The sequence below is a fragment of the Anguilla rostrata genome, chromosome 8, assembly GCF_018555375.3.
Source record: "Anguilla rostrata isolate EN2019 chromosome 8, ASM1855537v3, whole genome shotgun sequence".
Classification (NCBI taxonomy): Eukaryota; Metazoa; Chordata; class Actinopteri; order Anguilliformes; family Anguillidae; genus Anguilla; species Anguilla rostrata.
Genome location: NC_057940.1, coordinates 1,095,873 through 1,114,952, shown reverse-complemented (window position 1 = coordinate 1,114,952; position 19,080 = coordinate 1,095,873). Strand labels below are relative to the sequence as shown.

General features: G+C 42.8%; 1 protein-coding gene across 7 annotated transcripts in view; it reads right to left on the bottom strand.

Moving 5' to 3' along the window:
- LOC135260470 (pituitary adenylate cyclase-activating polypeptide type I receptor-like) overlaps window positions 1–19,080 on the bottom strand; it is a 38,026-nt gene that overhangs the window by 11,994 nt on the left and 6,952 nt on the right. For 6 of the 7 annotated variants that reach the window (XM_064345692.1, XM_064345697.1, XM_064345696.1 and 3 more), the window contains exons 2-11: window positions 15,192–15,359; window positions 14,123–14,228; window positions 9,458–9,565; window positions 8,432–8,532; window positions 7,933–8,030; window positions 6,989–7,121; window positions 5,327–5,480; window positions 4,734–4,794; window positions 2,536–2,605; window positions 1,575–1,666 (exon numbers count right to left, since the gene is read on the bottom strand). In XM_064345692.1, coding sequence (XP_064201762.1) covers window positions 1,575–1,666; window positions 2,536–2,605; window positions 4,734–4,794; window positions 5,327–5,480; window positions 6,989–7,121; window positions 7,933–8,030; window positions 8,432–8,532; window positions 9,458–9,565; window positions 14,123–14,228; window positions 15,192–15,245 — 977 coding nt within the window. In that variant the 5' untranslated portion in view covers window positions 15,246–15,359. Of the gene's footprint in view, window positions 1–1,574; window positions 1,667–2,535; window positions 2,606–4,733; window positions 4,795–5,326; window positions 5,481–6,988; window positions 7,122–7,932; window positions 8,031–8,431; window positions 8,533–9,457; window positions 9,566–14,122; window positions 14,229–15,191; window positions 15,360–15,500; window positions 15,602–19,080 lie in introns of those variants that run through there. The other variant, XM_064345695.1, reaches the window with a different exon arrangement.

Genomic DNA, 19,080 nt, shown 5'->3' with positions numbered 1-19,080 from the left:
GCCGCCACGTGGGAGAGCTACACACTGGTGTTTGTTGAGATGAGTCCCCCTCTTTCCCACGAAGCAGTGGGTGAAACTGAGATAGCAGATCCTTCTCAAATGCAGCTCATTATGAACCTTCATTGTTAATATGCACTCAGAAGGCACCTGAGTAAACTGTGCTATGATGAGCCAAGTATCTGTATTTAGACAAATTAGCTGATTCTAACACGACATGAGTAAGACCTCCTGGGCCTGGGCGTGTATTAAAAATGGAGAGCTCCATATGAAAGATCCCTTTAGAAGATAGCCAGGATAGGAATAGGCATAAACACATCACAGCTGGACCAAAACTCCAACGGCAGCCATGTTAGTCCTCAGCCCTTCTCACAATCTAGAACTGTGATGCGATATCAGCCAAGAAATAAATATATTTACTGCCATTTCCTCAACGTATCTTTCCAGAATTGGTATATTAGCCATGCAAAAATAGTATTTTTGATTCCAGAATACTACCACAGTCATGAAATGTACCATAGAATTGAGACATCTGAGACATGACAAAATACATATATTTACCACAGAACCCCCCTCCCCCAGCCCCCTGCCCCCCAAAAAACATCTAGCCAAATGATTTGTTGCTTTTTTGCCACTAATAAATGACAACAGTCACTATCTGCCTGTCTGTCTCTCCCTACTTGTCTGTCTGTCTGTCTATACAGACATATCTATAATTAATTTTTAATCTTTCTTTAGAGCTGTGTACAACATATTTAGATGGTTGAGTATCTTCCGGGCAATACTACAAGATTCAATTGTGCTCATTCTCACTCTGATAATAACATCTACATCCGGTCGATGATAGAGCCCCCTCATCAGTCATCGATATGGCAATGCAGAAACAGAGTTTTCACAGAAACGCGTGCAGTGGCCCGACAGGGAGGCGGGTGGGAGGCGGGGAGAGAGGAGGCCAGGCCCAACGGAGCTTACTCTGAGACCGTATTTCAGAAAGCAGTGAGGTCAGCAGACAGGAAGAGGAGGGATATAAACAAATAAGCACAGCGCAGCCATTTTGTGTCCAGGTCCACGGTTCTGCACATGGACGTGGGAGTGGTACACGGTGCATGCTACATGCTCAAAAGCACACGGCAAAAAAAACCTGCATTTTCACAGTGAAATGTTTTTCACTGTTCTTTCACAATACTGTCAAAGGCATCAATAGCAGCAATAGCTCATTATGCAACAACCATCCCATAAATTAACAGGATTAATAGAGTTAAATTAAATTGATTTAAACAGTTTTTCCCCCCTTGATTAAATGTTTTTTTCACTGGAAACACCGCTGTCTTTTTACATGATATTTGTGGATTTAAAAATGCAATAAAAATGGAGGTAAAGGAGAATCTTTATAAAGCAGGCCACTACTAAAACAGGTTTAAACTTCACAGAATGCAAATGGATGGACTGGGTGAGTTCCATTGCACATGACTCTCCCCTCTCTCAGTGCCAGGATGGAATGCGTCTGTGCCAATGAGCACCCTGGGGCCTGGTGATGTCACGCTGGTCAGACCAATAAGCAGGCTGCTCACACTTACAAGTAGATGCTCGATTCATTGCCTCCGATATCTGGGGACTGAAGCTTCTGCACCAGGATGATTATGATTCCAATAAAGAGGACAAAGTTAATCTGGAAAGAGAGAGAAAAAAGGAAAATAAGCCTCAGTGTATTATGGGGAGGCACGCATTCATTATGGAACTTTAGCTAAATACTGAGTCGGAATCAAGTCTGAGTCTGATAGTGCAATGAAGCAGGGGATCTGTGAAATTCATTAAATCAGGTATGAAATATTTTTCATTCTGCCAGAGTGTTCATTAATCCCACACGCCAAAGCAATTAACACGTGATTAATCGCTTAAGCGTCTGTATTAATCCCCCATATTTCCGCACTATTGGAACAATCATTTTTAAAATGATAGTTTCAGCTCAGAGTAGAGTACCTCAGGATAAATGAACATCTGATCTGGGATGACCAGTCACTGCAGAGGCAGGTAACTCTACAGGTAACTCTGCAGGTAACTTTGCAGGTAACTCTTATTCCTGGTCCGGGTCGGGGGAGGTGCTGGAGCCTATCCCAGCGTACATTGGGCGAGAGGCAGGAATACTGGACAGTTCGCCAGTCCAACGCAGAGCACACACACCATTCACTCACACACTCATACCTAGGGGGCTATTTAGACCAATCAACCTAACCGGAGTACCTGGAGGAAACCCACGCGGACATGGGGAGAACATGCACACTCCACACAGTGTGTGTGCGTGTGTGTGTGCGCATGCGTGCGTGCGTGAGTGCGTGTGTGTGTGTGTGTGTGTGTGTATGTGTGCGTGTGTGTGTCTGCATGTGAGTGTGCGTGAGTGTGTGTGTGTGTGTGTGTGTGTGTGCGTGTGTGTGTGTTCGTGCGTGCGTGCGTGTATGTGCGTGTGTCTGCAAGTGTGCGCGTGTATGTGTGCGTGTGCGTGTCTGTGAGTGTGCGTGTTTTTATGTATGGATCACTCACCATTATTGAGGCCACTACAGGTCCTTTGATCACCCACCAGAGGGCAGTGTTGTCATTCATATCCCAGCACCTGGAATCAGACCAATCAAAACCATTAGCCTGGTCAGCTGTTCTCCACCACAGCACACTGAACACATGTAATGTCTGATGCTATAATATGTATTAGGAGCCTGTATTAAACTCATCTGTATGCATCTGGCTGTACCAACCTCTGGTCTGATGGCTGATGGGCACTTGTGAAACATGAAAATATACAGTCCTGGCAAATATTTTAGAAACCCTATGCTTAAAGAAATTTAGTACTCCTAAAACTTTCATCTGTGCCCTTTCTTCTGTTGTTTCTCAAAGCCATTTTCCTCTGCAAAAATGTACTTACAATAATTATCTTCTTAACTACGAGTGGTAATGACATTAGGTGACCTAAAATAAACCATACAAGCCAAAAAAATAAAAATGATTTTCTTTGCCTGAATATTATTTATTTGATTTTATCTAGAAAAAAATATTATTTGGCTTTGATATTATTTGATTCGATAAAATTATTATTGAATTATTTATGTAATATTATTATTTGAGGTATAAAAATACTACACAAAGACAGAGAAATGCATGAATATTATTATTTGAGGTATAAAAATACTACACAAAGACAGAGAAATGCATGTTCAAGCTTATTATAAACTTTTCACCAGAATGCATTGCGCTGCTCAATCACGCAGGTATGACCTAATACACATAGGAAGGTATATCGGTAAATTACTTGATGAACACTAACTACTTCTTCATTTTGTTTTATGTTGACCTCACATTTATTGCATATCATTACTTTTATTATGTCAGATAGAAAAACTGTTGCAAAATATTGCATATATTTACACACGCACACACAAACACACACATATATGTATACCCAACTACTCAGAAATGCCTGTGAAGCAATTTGTCCCAAATATTATGGTGCCCTGAAATGGGGAGGCTATGTATAAAAAGTGCTGTTATTTCTACATGGTGAAACCAAAATGTATAAAAATACCCTGTAATAAACTCTGGGAATGTGCACATTAACTACATCTAAAATTGTGTACATTACAAATTTTAAATTGTGGAGTACAGAGCCAAATTAAGAAGAAATATGCCTTTGTCCCAGACGTTATGGAGCTCACTTTATGTATATAGCCTGCTCTGAAAATCTGCACTTAGAACATTACAGTTATCACTCGTTACAGCTGTGAATATCACTGGGAAGAGAGAGCATTACTGGTGAAAAATAAAAATATTTATTTTTTTTTACCAGTTTTTACCAGGTAGTCAGATGTCTGTGGGAAGCGGCTAAAATGTTGTTGACTGTGTTTAATTCCAAAATAAAAGCACCTCACGCATTCATGTGGGTTCATCCCTGATTCTATCACTGTCAGTCAATATTTTTATTTTTTTTTAACAGCAAAAAAAGTTACTTTGACCGAAATACACCTTTCCCCTTTTTTAATAAATCCAACACTTTGACATCGAGTGTGAAACGCAGACCGGTTTATTGTGTGTGAAATCGGGTAGAGCTACAGTATCTTCATCCGGACACAAGCAGCCCCCACAGTAACGGTCTCAGTCGTCAAGGCGACTCTGCCAGTCGAAACGCACTGTGATTTTTATCATTAGCGCCGTTTCCATAGAAACCGAGCTGCTGCAACACATGAATGTACTCTGTCGTCCGAGGAAACACAGGACTGGTCCACTCGAATCAGTGCGTCTCAGTTTAATATGCACACGCTATATTTGCTTCTATGCATTTAGCATAGATGCTTTCATCCAGGGAAGCCCACATCCTTCATACACAATCCATGCACACGGCTGGACAACTTACTGAAGCAATTCAGGAAGTACCTCTCTTTCTTTATTTTTTAACAGGGAAAGTTTGTGATGTGACAGTTTTGTGTCAGAAACCCTCACCGATGCACATACAGCAGTGGTTCTCAGCCCTGTTCCTGGAGATCTACCATCCTGTAGGTTTGCACTCCAACCCTAACAAAGCCACACCTCATTCAGCAGCAAGAGATCTCACTGAGCTGCTCATCAGTAGAGTCGGGCGTGTCAAACTAGGGCTGAAATAAAAGCCTGCAGGACGGTCACAGCTCCAGGAGCAGGGAGGGTAACCACTGACATGCCGGAACATTCCATTCAGGAGAGAAAGAGCGAGCACGCACCCCGAGTCGTCGAAGTGAAGCCGGAGCACAGCCCAGATGGACACGCAGACGGTGGGCGTCCCTGGGGGAGCAGAAAGATGAACATGAATATGGATATGAATATGAATGGCAATATCTACACGCCACGCTGTCAGTGTTCAATCTTCGGGGCTGCCATGTTTATTCATGCTCAAAATCCTCAGGTGAAAATAAGGCACTTAAATGACTTGCACGCACGGAAAGTATGAAATCCAGTAAGGCACATTTTACATAAACATTATTATTATTATTAATAATAATAATAATAATAATAATAATAATAATAATAATAACAATAACAATAATAATAGTAATAATAATAATGTATTTATTGTAGCTTATTCATTATTATTATTATTATTATTATTATTATTATTATTATTATTATAAATACACAGTATATCTCAGGACAGTCCTTTGGGATTTTCCAGGGTGGTGGCTTCATGGGCTCAGGCCCAGGTGTCTCTTAAGAGTCAGAACTGGGCCCGCTACTCTTTTCCGCTTATATTAAATCTCTCGTGCCTGTCATCCTTGGTCTCTTAGGGCCCTAGGAGAGAGCGGCGTAGGAGGCCTACCCCAACCGATGATGGTGTACCAGTAGAAGTATCTCCGCTCGGGGAAGAAGGTCTCCACCAGCAGGGTGAAGAGGTACAGCCCCTCAATGAACAGCCAGAAGTAGTTGGACATGACGCAGTAGTGGAAGAACACCATCACTGACTTACACGCCACCTGAGAGAAGAGACACGTCAGTCAGCCAATAAGGCTTCAGCTGAGGGGAGGGAAATGTCAATCAGCCAATCGGATTTCTCCTAAAGGGAGAGAGAGGCCGGCCCAGGTATATGGAACACATGTAGTGCAGACAACAGGGGCCATCGATGTACACAGTACTGATGCTGGAATCGGCAGGACATTCAAACAGCCCTCATTATAGCTCCGCTGACTCTTACACAGCAAATTCTCTCCAGTGCCACCCCCAGTACACCCCAGGACGGCCCCTCCCTCCCCCAGTGCCAACAGTGGGGGTGGGAGCTTTATTATAATAAACCTCTCTTTGCACGAGTACCATCTCCACATGACAACATGTCAAATCTCATTAATAGCAAATTGGCACGGCAAATCATGCACCCCCCACTCACTCCCCTCACCCCCTGAACAACCCGCCTCCCTCCCCCTCCCCGACCCCCAATCCGTTCAGGCTCAGTAATGGGTCCTCGATCTGATGCGGAACACGGACGGTGTCGTTATGGGGTCCAGCCATCGCCATGGCGACGGCGCGGGTCATTGTGGAGGGCTGATGGGGAGGGCGCTGGCCCCAGATACAGGCGAGCGTTGATGTGCTAATGCGGCACTAATGGGTGCTTTCTGAGCCCCGCTTCCCCCACGCACTCCGTGCCCTGCAAGGGCTTCTAATTAACCGCAGTCTGAGTCGCACAGAGAGAAAGAGAGATCAAAAGCAACGCGCTGGTTCGGGGTTAGATAATGCTCAGCTAGTGGATGGAATTCTGTATTCACTGAGTTCATGATCATAAGCAGGCCTGTCATGTGTTATGACAGCCTTAGAGCTTCAGCTTAGCGGTTTCATGTATTGAATAAGCACGCACAGCATTTGAGTCTCACTCTGTAATGAAGTAAGACTGGTGTTTAAATATTAGCACACAGAATCTGCTAGCCGTGCTCTGCTATTTTAGTGTGTACTAAATAGTGATTACAGTGACTCACACTGTGTACTAAGTAGTGATTACTGTCGCTCACAGTGTGTACTAAGCAGTGATTACAGTGACTCAGTGTGTACTAAGCAGTGATTACAGTGACTCAGTGTGTACTAAGTAGTGATTGCAGTCACTCACAGTGTGTACTAAGCAGTGATTACAGTGACTCACAGTGTGTACTAAGCAGTGATTACAGTGACTCAGTGTGTACTAAGCAGTGATTACAGTGACTCACACTGTGCACTAAATAGTGATTACTGTCGCTCACAGTGTGTACTAAGCAGTGATTACAGTGACTCAGTGTGTACTAAGCAGTGGTTACAGTGACTCAGTGTGTACTAAGCAGTGATTACAGTGACTCACGGTGTGTACTAAGTAGTGATTGCAGTCACTCACAGTGTGTACGAAGCAGTGATTACAGTCACTCACAGTGTGTACTAAGTAGTGATTGCAGTCACTCACCGTGTGTACTAAGCAGTGATTACAGTGACTCACAGTGTGTACGAAGCAGTGATCGCTGTCACTCACAGTGTGTATGAAGCAGTGATCGCTGTCCTCCTCAGCATAGAGCACCCCGTCCTTTATGAAGACGGATATTGCTCTCAGGATGAACGACACAAACAGGTTCATGTGGATGAAGTTCCTGGTGCAGTGAAGTTTCCTTTAAAACAAAAAAGGGGGGTGGGGGGTGAATCAATATATTTATTAACAATATATATATATATATATATATATATATATATGTTGAAATATATGGTATATGGTAAATATGTGATGTCTCTTTTTTAAATACAATGATCAAAATATTTAGCATCAGTGTATTTTATAAAAACATGTTGACATAACTGAAGGTGGCAAAATTTTGTCCATATATTTTGGAGCACTGCAATATCAAATAATATATTTTATTTTTCATATATTTTCAGTCCGTCCATATCCATCGGGGTATTCATTCAAACATAACGACCTGTAGCCTTCAGAGGCTAGAAGCGTTAGCAGCGTGCCCCTCCGGCAGTGACTGTAGGCATCTGAACAGCCTCTCATGACTGAAGTAGCGGGATTGCACCCAAGGGCTTGCAGGTTCAAATTCCAAAATGGGCCACTGTCAGTGTACCTTTGAGAAAAGCACCTATCCTGAATTACTAAATAGACAGCTGTATAAAGGGACAGTGCATAAACATGTGAACCTGTGTAAGTAAAATGGTAAATGGACTGCATTTATATAGCGCTTTTATCCAAAGCGCTTTATAATTGATGCCTCTCATTCACCAGAGCAATTAGGGGTTAGGTGTCTTGCTCAGGGACACTTCGACATGCCCAGCGCGGGGGATCGAACCAGCAACCCTCCGACTGCCAGACAACCGCGCTTACCTCCTGAGCTATGTCGCCCCAAAATAAGTCTAATAAGTGAACTAACTATGGGGGGGGCTAACAATGTCTCAATGGACTGAACCCGGCTTGCAGCTACTCACCGGAATCTGCAGAGAATGACCATTGCTGTCGTCAGGGAAACCAGAGAGGTGCTGTAGCCCACAGTGTACAGGGCTTTGACTGATGCATAGTACATATCCTATTGGATGGAGAACAGAGGCAGTCACCAGGAATTTCTGGTACTCAGACTGAATGATTTTGGAGCAAGAGCACCTGCATACAGTATTTCAGCTTTGATCACAGAATGATCACACAGATTTTGCATATAATTTAGTATTCTGCTTTTTGCTTTGGGATTCTGATTATGTATTCATTATTCTATTTTTTCATTATACTTTTCCCCCTTTCTCTCCCCAATCTAGACTTCTCAATCACACACACACACACACATATATATGCCAATTGCTGTTTGTTATCCAACTGTGGTTCATAAGCTGGGCTCGCTCAGTAATGAGTCAGAGTGCACATTAACAGACCAGCCACTGGGGGGTGCTACTGAGCACTATGGTGCAGTGTATGTGCTGCTGAAAGTGAACTCACAGGCTTGGTGGCGTTGTCATCAAACATACAGGCGTCAAAGTAGTGGGGAAAGGTCTCAGACCAGCCCTCCTCGGTGCAGTTCCTGCTAATCCTCCCCAGCTCTGAAACACACAGTCATTCATATAAACGTACACACACACACATTCACACACAGATACACACACAGATACACACACACACACACACACACACACACACACGTTCACACACAGATACACACACACACATACACACACACATGCACGTTCACACACAGATACACACACACACACGTACACACACACACGTTCACACACAGATGCACACAGACAGATACACACACACATACACACACACACACACGTTCACACACAGATGCACACAGACAGATACACACACACATACACACACGCATGCACGCTCACACACATACACACACACACACGCACACACAGATACACACAGACAGATATACACACACACACGTTCACACACAGATGCACACAGACAGATACACACACACACATACACACACACATGCACGCTCACACACATATACACACACAAACGCACACACAGATACACACAGACAGATACACACACACACATACACACACACATGCACGCTCACACACATATACACACACACACAAGCACAAACAGATACACACAGACAGATACACACACACATGCACGCTCACACACATATACACATACACACATGCACACACAGATACACACAGACAGATACACACACACATGTTCACACACAGATGCACACACACACACACACACACATACACACATACACACACACATGCACGTTCACACACAGATACACACACACACACACACATACACACACACATGCACACTCACACACATACACACACACACACACGCACACACAGATACACACACACATACACACACACATGCACGCTCACACACATATACACACACACACACACACACGCACACACAAACACACACTCATACACACACATACACACACAGAGACACACAGCTCTGACACGCGTAACTCACCATCATCGGGTCTCATAAACTCAAACAGCTCTGGGCAGCTGACCACCACCACCTCTCCCACAGCAGCAGACTGCCAGCAGGTGAGGTTATCCCACATCCACGGACACCCTGAGGAGAAAGAGGAAGCAAGCTCCAGAACTACTTCCTTATCTGACCACCAGGTGGCACTGCAGGCTAAAAATAAAACAATTAACACACTCACACACATACACACACTGTATACCCATAGATGTGGTATATCAGCAGTCCTGTATACTCATAGATATGGTATATCAGCAGACCAGTATACCCATAGATATGGTATATCAGCAGCCCTGTATACCCATAGATATGGTATATCAGCAGTCCAGTATACCCATAGATATGGTATATCAGCAGTCATGTATACCCATAGATATGGTATATCAGCAGTCCTGTATACCCATAGATATGGTATATCAGCAGTCCTGTATACCCATAGATATGGTATATCAGCAGTCCTGTATACCCATAGATATGGTATATCAGCAGACCAGTATACCCATAGATATGGTATATCAGCAGTCCTGTATACCCATAGATATGGTATATCAGCAGACCAGTATACCCATAGATATGGTATATCAGCAGTCCTGTATACCCATAGATATGGTATATCAGCAGTCCTGTATACCCATAGATATGGTATATCAGCAGTCCTGTATACCCATAGATATGGTATATCAGCAGTCCTGTATACCCATAGATATGGTATATCAGCAGACCAGTATACCCATGAATGGTATATCAGCAGTCCTGTTATACCCATAGATATGGATATCACAGACCAGTATACCCATAGAATGGATATCAGCAGTCCGTATCCCATAGATATGGTATATCAGCAGTCCTGTATACCAATAGATATGGTATATCAGCAGTCCTGTATACCCATAGATATGGTATATCAGCAGTCCTGTATACCAATAGATATGGTATATCAGCAGCCCTGTATACCCATAGATATGGTATATCAGCAGCCCTGTATACCCATAGATATGGTATATCAGCAGCCCTGTATACCCATAGATATGGTATATCAGCAGTCCTGTATACCCATAGATATGGTATATCAGCAGCCCTGTATACCCATAGATATAGTACATGTTCTGTCCCTAAATGGAAGCTTTCATGGAGCTCATGAATATCAGCCTTATAAAGAAGCACAGAGCTTGCCATCCCAAGGCCTGAGTCGCCCTTAGAAGTGCTGGCCTATTTTCATAAATTTGTTTTTGTTTACTGAGCTGTTATTTTCTACATTCTGCCATGTTTCCTTTCAAAGGTTGAGGGAATATTTTCAGTTTTTTCCCCAATTAAGCTCAAGTAAAAAAATGTTTTCTGGTTTTTAATCCCCAATGGAAAATGTCTCGTGAAAACTGGCTTTCAAGGGACATATTACAAAAATAAAGACTGGGCAGATTGATCATGGTCTGATGTACTAGTATTTTTATCATTATTTCAGCACGTTTTGGTATTAAATGTGAAGAACTCCAGCATCACCACAAGCAACCTCAATCAAATTTGCCGGAATGTGTGATGTTTCAGTCCACTTTACTTTCTTCAAGACTACAAGACTGAGCTTTTTTAATGTAAGTGTATTCCAGTCAGGCCAATAAACTGAATTTAACAGAATTTAAACCTGAATTGAATTTAACTAATAGAAATAGATAGAGAGGCAGGAAAAGGAGAGTGACAGAGCTCTTAACTGTCCCAAAAGCAAAAAAGTTCAAACAGTTAACCAGTTGACTAAACAACAGTTAAACACTAACACAAGCAGTCAACCAGTCATGCAAGATACCACAAGCTGTGAAAACAAACCATTACCCAGTCAACCAAATTACAACAGAACAAAAACACAGTTAATCAGTCAACCAAATTACAACAGAACACACCACCCATAGGGACTCACAAAAAAAAGCACAAAGTAAATTAAACTGCTTTCAGGGAGCTCAGCGTAGCAGATGTCCTGACTGCACTGAAAAATATCAAATTAAATAAAATTATGTTGGGATATATACTGAGTTAGCTGAGGCAACAGCACACACTGATCCAGACAGAACAGGTCTTGTACTATGAGCTTGTGATAAACGCATTAGATAGCCTACAGGGCAGGTACAGTGCTGTCAGTGCTACTTGGTAGTACATGATAGATGCAGAAAGTATAGAGTAGGTAGGCTGTGGTCAGTGGGTTGGTAGTGGGTATAGAGCTGTAAGTATAGAGAGTAGCGTGGTCAGTGGTCATGGGTAAGTCAAATTAGAGTAACTGTGCATGGTTAATGCAATTAGAGTAGTACGCTGGTCAGTGGGTTAGTAATGTGTATAGGCTGTAAGTATAGAGTAGGTAGCGATGTCTGTGTAGGTATAGAGTTAATAAAGATAGTGTTGGTGTATAGTGCTGTAAGTATAGAGTAGGTAGCGGGCATGGGTGGTAGTGGGTATAGCGAGATAGGTGCTTGGTCATGAGTTAGTGTATAGCTTAGATAGCTAGGGTAGGTAAGCTGTGGTCAGTGGTTGGTAGTATGATAGATGCAGAAAGTATAGAGTAGGTAGGCTGTGGTCAGTGGGTTGGTAGTGGGTATAGTGCTGTAAGTATAGAGTAGGTAAGCTGTGGTCAGTGGGTTAGTAATGTGTATAGTGCTGTAAGTATAGAGTAGGTAGGCTGTGGTCAGTGGGTTGGTAGTGGGTATAGTGCTGTAAGTATAGAGTAGGTAAGCTGTGGTCAGTGGGTTAGTAATGTGTATAGTGCTGTAAGTATAGAGTAGGTAGGCTGTGGTCAGTGGGTTGGTAGTGGGTATAGAGCTGTAAGTATAGAGTAGGTAAGCTGTGGTCAGTAGGTTGGTAGTACATGATACATGCTGTAAGTATAGAGTAATGGGTTAGTAGTGTATTCTACAGCAAAGTTAAACACCTACACCCTGAGAGCCCACCAGATGAGTTGTGTGTTGGACTTCTGCATTTTTAATACCCAAACTAGAGAGGAATAGACAGTGACCACTGTGAAAAATATCCCTTTCAGGCAGTCTCTCCATTTTTCCAGAGCCCAGACAACAGCGAAACATTCTTGCTCAGTGGTGGAATAGTCCCGTTCTGCCTTGTTCAACCTCCTACTTGCGTAAGTCGGGACCTCCTCAGTGCAGGGAAACCTTTTTCCGTCCAGCTGTCGCCGTTCCTCTCTGTCCTTTTCCAGCTGCTGTCCCAGGTGGTGACTCCACTGCTCTGCAGTTGACTGGCCAGATGAGGATGGACATTTTTAAGAATCATCTGTATCGCTTTTGTTTCTGTTATGTCTGGTTTCCACCGACAGAGAAGAGACCGGTACAAAATCCCAGATGGACTCTTTGTCCCCTTGAATCCGAGTTCTCATCCGCTCCTCCAGCTCATTCCCATAATCCCCTGAGAGAAAAGCTGAAAGGAACTTCTCCTCAAATGCTGCCCAGTTATGGATTTCCAGCCGACAAACATCCCACCAGCCCCAGGCTGTGCCATAGAGAACATTGACCAAAAGTTGCCAGAATTTCATCATCTGTGAGAGGATTCAACACAAGGGAATCATGGGGAGGAGAGGATCCTGACATTCTTTTTTTCCTTTCAAAGGATGGAAACTGAAGTTTAAAGGGGCGTTTTCCCATGAACCTTCCCTTCAAGTCCACCTGAAAAGAAGAGTCAGTAGGGAATGGAACTGACTTAGGGATGACTCCAGACTACATCGTGGAATGCAAACGCTGCACCTGGAATGTATAAAAAGCAGGCTGAGAAGATAGAGGAAGAAAAGGGTTGGTTTGGTTTGGACAGCTGTGGTTACAAGAGAGGGCTGGCGGATTGAGCTGGTGTGTTGTTTCAAGGAATGACTTCCTCAACCAGACTAAGGACTGGTCAGGTGCAGCTAAGGATTTCTTGCTGAAGATGGGGCCCATGGCTTCCTGAATCTCCCTAAACATCTGAGTTTGGAAATGATTCAGTTCGCCAGTTCAGGGTTAACGCTGTCCTCAGATATTCAGCCTGACTGTTCATAAAGGACTGTAGCCGTTGCTGGTTCTATTGGTGGTTTTCAAGGAGGGTGTGTGAGAGTGTCGAGAATCACGTCTTTAAGGCCTTCCTTGTAAGATAATTGTTCCTCTTTTACGTTCCGAAGAGATGCTTGGAGGTTTTGCTGGGAGTAACCCCTCGGGGCCTCTATTCACATTTTGCCTTGCTGCAAGTTCGGAGGGCTGTGGAGGTACAAGACAGGTATGTGCGCACAAATCCATGTCCAGCAGAAAATACTGAGTGTCTTGTCTTTGACACTCAAAAGGGGGTAGGCGGTGTGGCCGCACCCATGCTCCATCCCACTCCCAGTCAGAACCGGTCCTTACCAGGATTTTATGGTCATTCCCTTCATGTCCTTCAGAGGGCGTAGTAGCCACGGAGAGTTCCTCCATGTTCCCCAAAAGCATATTTTTCAATAAAGAGGCCATTTTAAGACCTTTAAAGTTGGAGTTCCTTTTTTATGATTTGGCAGTTGGTTGTTTGTTTCTTGTTATATTATTTTATCATTATTTTGAAGAGACCTCTCAGTTTGTTTTACAGGCTGGTTTAATTGTTATTTTTGTTACACACACACACACACACACACACACACACACACACACACACACACAAATCTCTTACTGTACTCCAGATCGTCGGAGGGCTCATCATGGGCAATCTTCTCCATGCATTTCTCCTGTTCCCTCTTAATCACACAGTCAGAGTGTCCAGGCAGCACGCCTAAAACCTGCAACACCAGACAAAACACTGGTACTGAGCACACAAATCTACAGGGGCCGCTGGTACTGAACACACAACCCTACAGGGACCACTGGTACTGAGCACACAAATCTACAGGGACTACTGGTACTGAACACACAAACCTACAGGGACCACTGGTACTGAGCACACAAACCTACAGGGACTACTGGTACTGAACACACAAACCTACAGGGACCACTGGTACTGAACACACAAATCTACAGGGACCACTGGTACTGAACACACAAACCTACAGGGACCACTGGTACTCAGCACACAAATCTACAGGGACCACTGGTACTGAACACACAAACCTACAGGGACCACTGGTACTGAACACACAAACCTCGGAACCCACAATGGACCGGAAGTCATTGACACACAAATTTGTCACAAACTACCAGTAAATTTCTTCCATCCATTCCAAAAAAGTTTGGGAACCACTGTAATAGAACATATTTCTCCAATATTCCCAAATGGGTCATGGGAACACTGTGTTTTGATTTTCCGGTGGATAAATAAACAATAATAATAAAAAAAAATTAAACCATAGTTTGAAAGTTTGGCTTTTGATGGTTGTAAAAAAGAAAAGAAAAGAAAGAAAGGCTGTAACAAAGTTTCCAGAAAGTTTTGATTCTCCAGAACATTACTGCAACGTTCTGAAAATACTGTCATGATATTTTATCAAAAGCTGTGAACCGAACAGCCAAAATGCATGCAGCCTTAAGCACAAATCTAAAGAAATAATTACACATTGTACACTGATCACTGACATTAAAAATAATTTGACAGTATTTATCAAATGTGCTATTACTAAGACATACATACATACATACAGTACATGCATGCATAGAAATATATGCCTTCATTAGGAGCAACTCTAAACTCTTCTTAAAAAAAACAATAACAGGTGAAACGCATCTTCGTCGGTGTCCTTGTTGGTGCTTACCACAGAGAGAAGAGCGCAGAACGGGAGTAGGCGTACTGAAATCACGACCGACATGTTTTTGTTGCTCCCCAAGTTCAAAAATTTCCGCGAGCTTGCTGTGTGTGTTCTGGGTGGTTCACAGAAAAGCGGACACTGGACCGATCTCCTTCTACAGCGTCACATCGGAATCTGAAACAGAAGCGGAAACAAATTAAACTCCCTCAAAAAACGAAACACACCACCCCGAACTTCGCAGTGTAATTTTGTTTCTTGTGAAAACGACCTGCCAACTAAGGTTTGTTATTCTAACTTTTATCAAATTTCAATTACATTTCCGTGTCGTTGAAATGCATCACTCCTGTTTTTCTGCACCCTGTGAGGGTTTTATTACACGCTTACAGACAGTCCTTATTCTACAGTAGCCATTGTACACTTGCAATTTAGTCTTCTACCCTACCATCTCCCAAAGGAACGGAGCAACAAGATAAAATAAAATGAAAATCCCGTAAAGGTTATTTTATTTTAACTGTTTTTCAGCAAGTTAATTGAAAATCTGTTGCGGAAATATGTCCCCCTCTGTATAAGTGTAACAGCTGTTGTAATTTTGCCGCCTCTGAGTTACAACAAGCAGTGTGCTTTTTGTTGCCCCCATATGTTTACAGAATGCCTTCTAAATTGAAAAGGAGGGAGTCAGAACCCAGGGAGGTCATGGAGAAGGCTTCATTTTTTTGAGAACGGGGACACTAAATGGGGTCGAAAACCATCTATATGTAGCGTCCTTAAGGGGAAACTTTAGACGTTTTAAACGGTCTTTAATATTTATTAAAGAAATTAAATTTTCTCATCAACGTGTTTGATGTTAAATGTGTTCAACTAATTAGCAATGGCATAGCCTCACCTGGATGCTCAAAGGGATTAATGGAGAGGAACTCGCCACCTGGCCACAGGCATGGCAGGGTTTAGGCAGTCTTTCTCCTGAATAAAGTAAAATGCTTCATAATATGGCCATGTGGCTGGTCTTGCATTGCCATTGGAAATGTGTTTCCTTGATTAATATTAATATGTGCAGGAAAAAAACCCTGCGTTTGCACATTATAGGGCATTTTCATTAACTGCTATAATCATTCAACACCTCTGTTGGTGCGACTGTAACATAGGACGGCATGTCCTTTGGTTTTAAATGCATCCGACTCGATTAAATTATGAATGTAATTGCAATGACTTTTGAACTACTGAGATGGGAAAGCTATTTGAGGTTCAGTTTCATAGAGCTAGGCTACATTTTTTTTTTCTGAGTAAATGGGCAAAATCCAAAAACTGTTATATTTTTGGCGACTCTCCCCTACATATGTCCCTGTTGTACTCATATACTCTGTTAGAGTTTAATTAACACTGGACATTTTACTGTGTAGTGGACATTTTACATGCCGAGCATGCTTTGACCTGTTAAATTTATCACTCCACTAATGCGGGAAGCGGCCATGCTTTCGTGTCTTTGCGAACGTGTCACGGCCGTTCAGCTGGTGCTAGGAAACGTGAGTGAGTGAGCCGGAGCCGGGAGAGGGAAAGGTGTTATTAATTCCGAACTTTTACCGAAATCTTTTCCGTCAGAGCCCAGCAGTGCACTTTGCAGACCTGGCATCTCAGAATTAGTCATCCGAGCGTGTTCCCGCAAACACATAAACGGATGAATCACTGACAACCGCCCACCCCTCCCCTCCCCTCAGGTACCAAATCCAATTACTTCCAAACCAGTACTGGTATGCTTTATCCAATAATAGCAGTCTTTATAGCAAACTGGGATATACAGAAGGGGGATGTCATCTGTCAATGCTGGACGATGTACAATTCCAAGAAAACAGAAAAGCCCGCAGATTATTACATTTGAAGAGGGAAAATGCGAACTGATGTTCAAATAAATCCACACGCAGACAAAAAAACCAAAAACAAAACAAAACATAAAAAAACAGCTGCCGTCCTGTTGGATTGGGGTCAAAATGAACTCCGAAGGGATTGCCATGACCACTTTTCCCAAAGTTTTCCTCTTCAGTATTCCGAAGTATTCCTTGGTGGCAGATATTTTTTTAAATGTGCCCACAAACCAAACGTTTTTCACATCCTGTTTATGAAAGGGCACTTAAATAAGATGCAGCCACATGTAGACAAAGTAGATATTTTCTTAAAGCTTTTACTATTCTTTTACAATTTTTGATGTGTCTAAACAATACTTTTTCCCCCACAATCAAAGGGCCAAGTGTAAGTATGGCGGACAAGCTGGTTTTAGGATGCAGCTGCAGGATATTAGATTATCATTTTAATCTCAGTGTGTGTCTGTAAACCAGGAGGGACTTGATCTGGCTTTCTTAAGATTTGTAACAAATTATGTGGACAAAGATGGTTAATAATTCAGGAAATCTCTCAGTCGTGGCTTGTGCAAAATTAGCAGTAAGAAAAGGTACTTTTCAGCTGCACAGGAGAGTAAGAATGTAATCACCATGACAGAAGGGAGTGGAAACTCCTTCTAAACGCCAGACATATGAATGCATATTTTCTATGAATTATCATTATTCCTTTTTTTGTGTGAACACTCTTATAATGTAGATGTGCTCAGCATCCTGGAGCAAGATGCAGAAGTTTGAGCGAGTGTGTAAGTTTTTAGCTGAAGGTTTTTTTCAGGGATGTTCAGAGAGATTAGTGACAGGCTTTCAGCTTTCTCTGTGTGGATGAAAGAATATCTGAGGGATCTCTGTCACAGTTAATGAACCGAATTTCCATTTTACTGGTGCCTCATGCTCACCTCCTACACTGTGTGTGTGTGAGTGTGTGTGTGTGTGTGAGAGTGTGAGTGTGTGTGAGTGTGTGTGTGTGTGTGTGTGAGTGTGAGTGTGTGTGTGTGTGTGTGAGACTGTGTGTGTTGTGTGTGTGTGTGTGTGTGTGAGTGTGTGTGTGCGTGTGTGTGAGTGTGTGTGCGTGTGTGCGTGTGCGTGTGTGTATACATGAGGGATTGTGTGTATGTGTGAGTGAGTGAGTGGGTGAGTGTGTGTGTGAGGGATTGTGTGTGTACACATTTGGTTTCCAATTTCATGATCTCTGATATATTATGAGTGCTTTATGCCACAATGGTGAGGGAAAGTCACATATATCCAGGGTTCGACTGGTACATTAACTGATGATTTACTTTACAAAGCAACCCAGCCTGCTGAATAAAACAACCCAGCCTTCTGAACAAAGCAACCCAGCCTGCTGAACTAAGCAACCCAGCCTGATGAACAAAGCAACCCAGTCTGCTGAATAAAACAACCCAGCCTTCTGAACAAAGCAACCCAGCCTGCTGAATAAAACAACCCAGCCTTCTGAACAAAGCAACCCAGCCTGCTGAATAAAACAACCCAGCCTTCTGAACAGAGCAACCCAGCCTGCTGAATAAAACAACCCAGCCTTCTGAACAAAGCAACCCAGACTGCTGAACAAAGCAACCCAGCCTGCTGAACAAAGCCAGCGTATCTGCGTGTCACATAATGGGAAGGAAGTCTGGTAATGCTAACGATAATCTGATTTCTCGTTCTGTGGGAAGTTCACCTCTTATCTGCGCATAGAGAAAGAGAGAATTAATCAGGCTGTTATGCTTATGAAGCATGAAATATATTTCACTATTCATCTGTATAGCAACCAGTCAGCCATCAATATACACCTTACCTCCCCCCCCATCTAATTCACCACACCAGCGACAACGGCACTGAACGCACTTCTTTGTGGATTTGTTTTGTGTATCTTGGGTTTGTGTGTCATATGGCGCAAACCACTGGCTCACATCTGTGTCAAATTTAAATGTGCTTTATGCGCACTTGTGATGCCAAATCAGAGGTTATGTAATAAGACTAAGTACAATATGGATGATAGATTATGGATT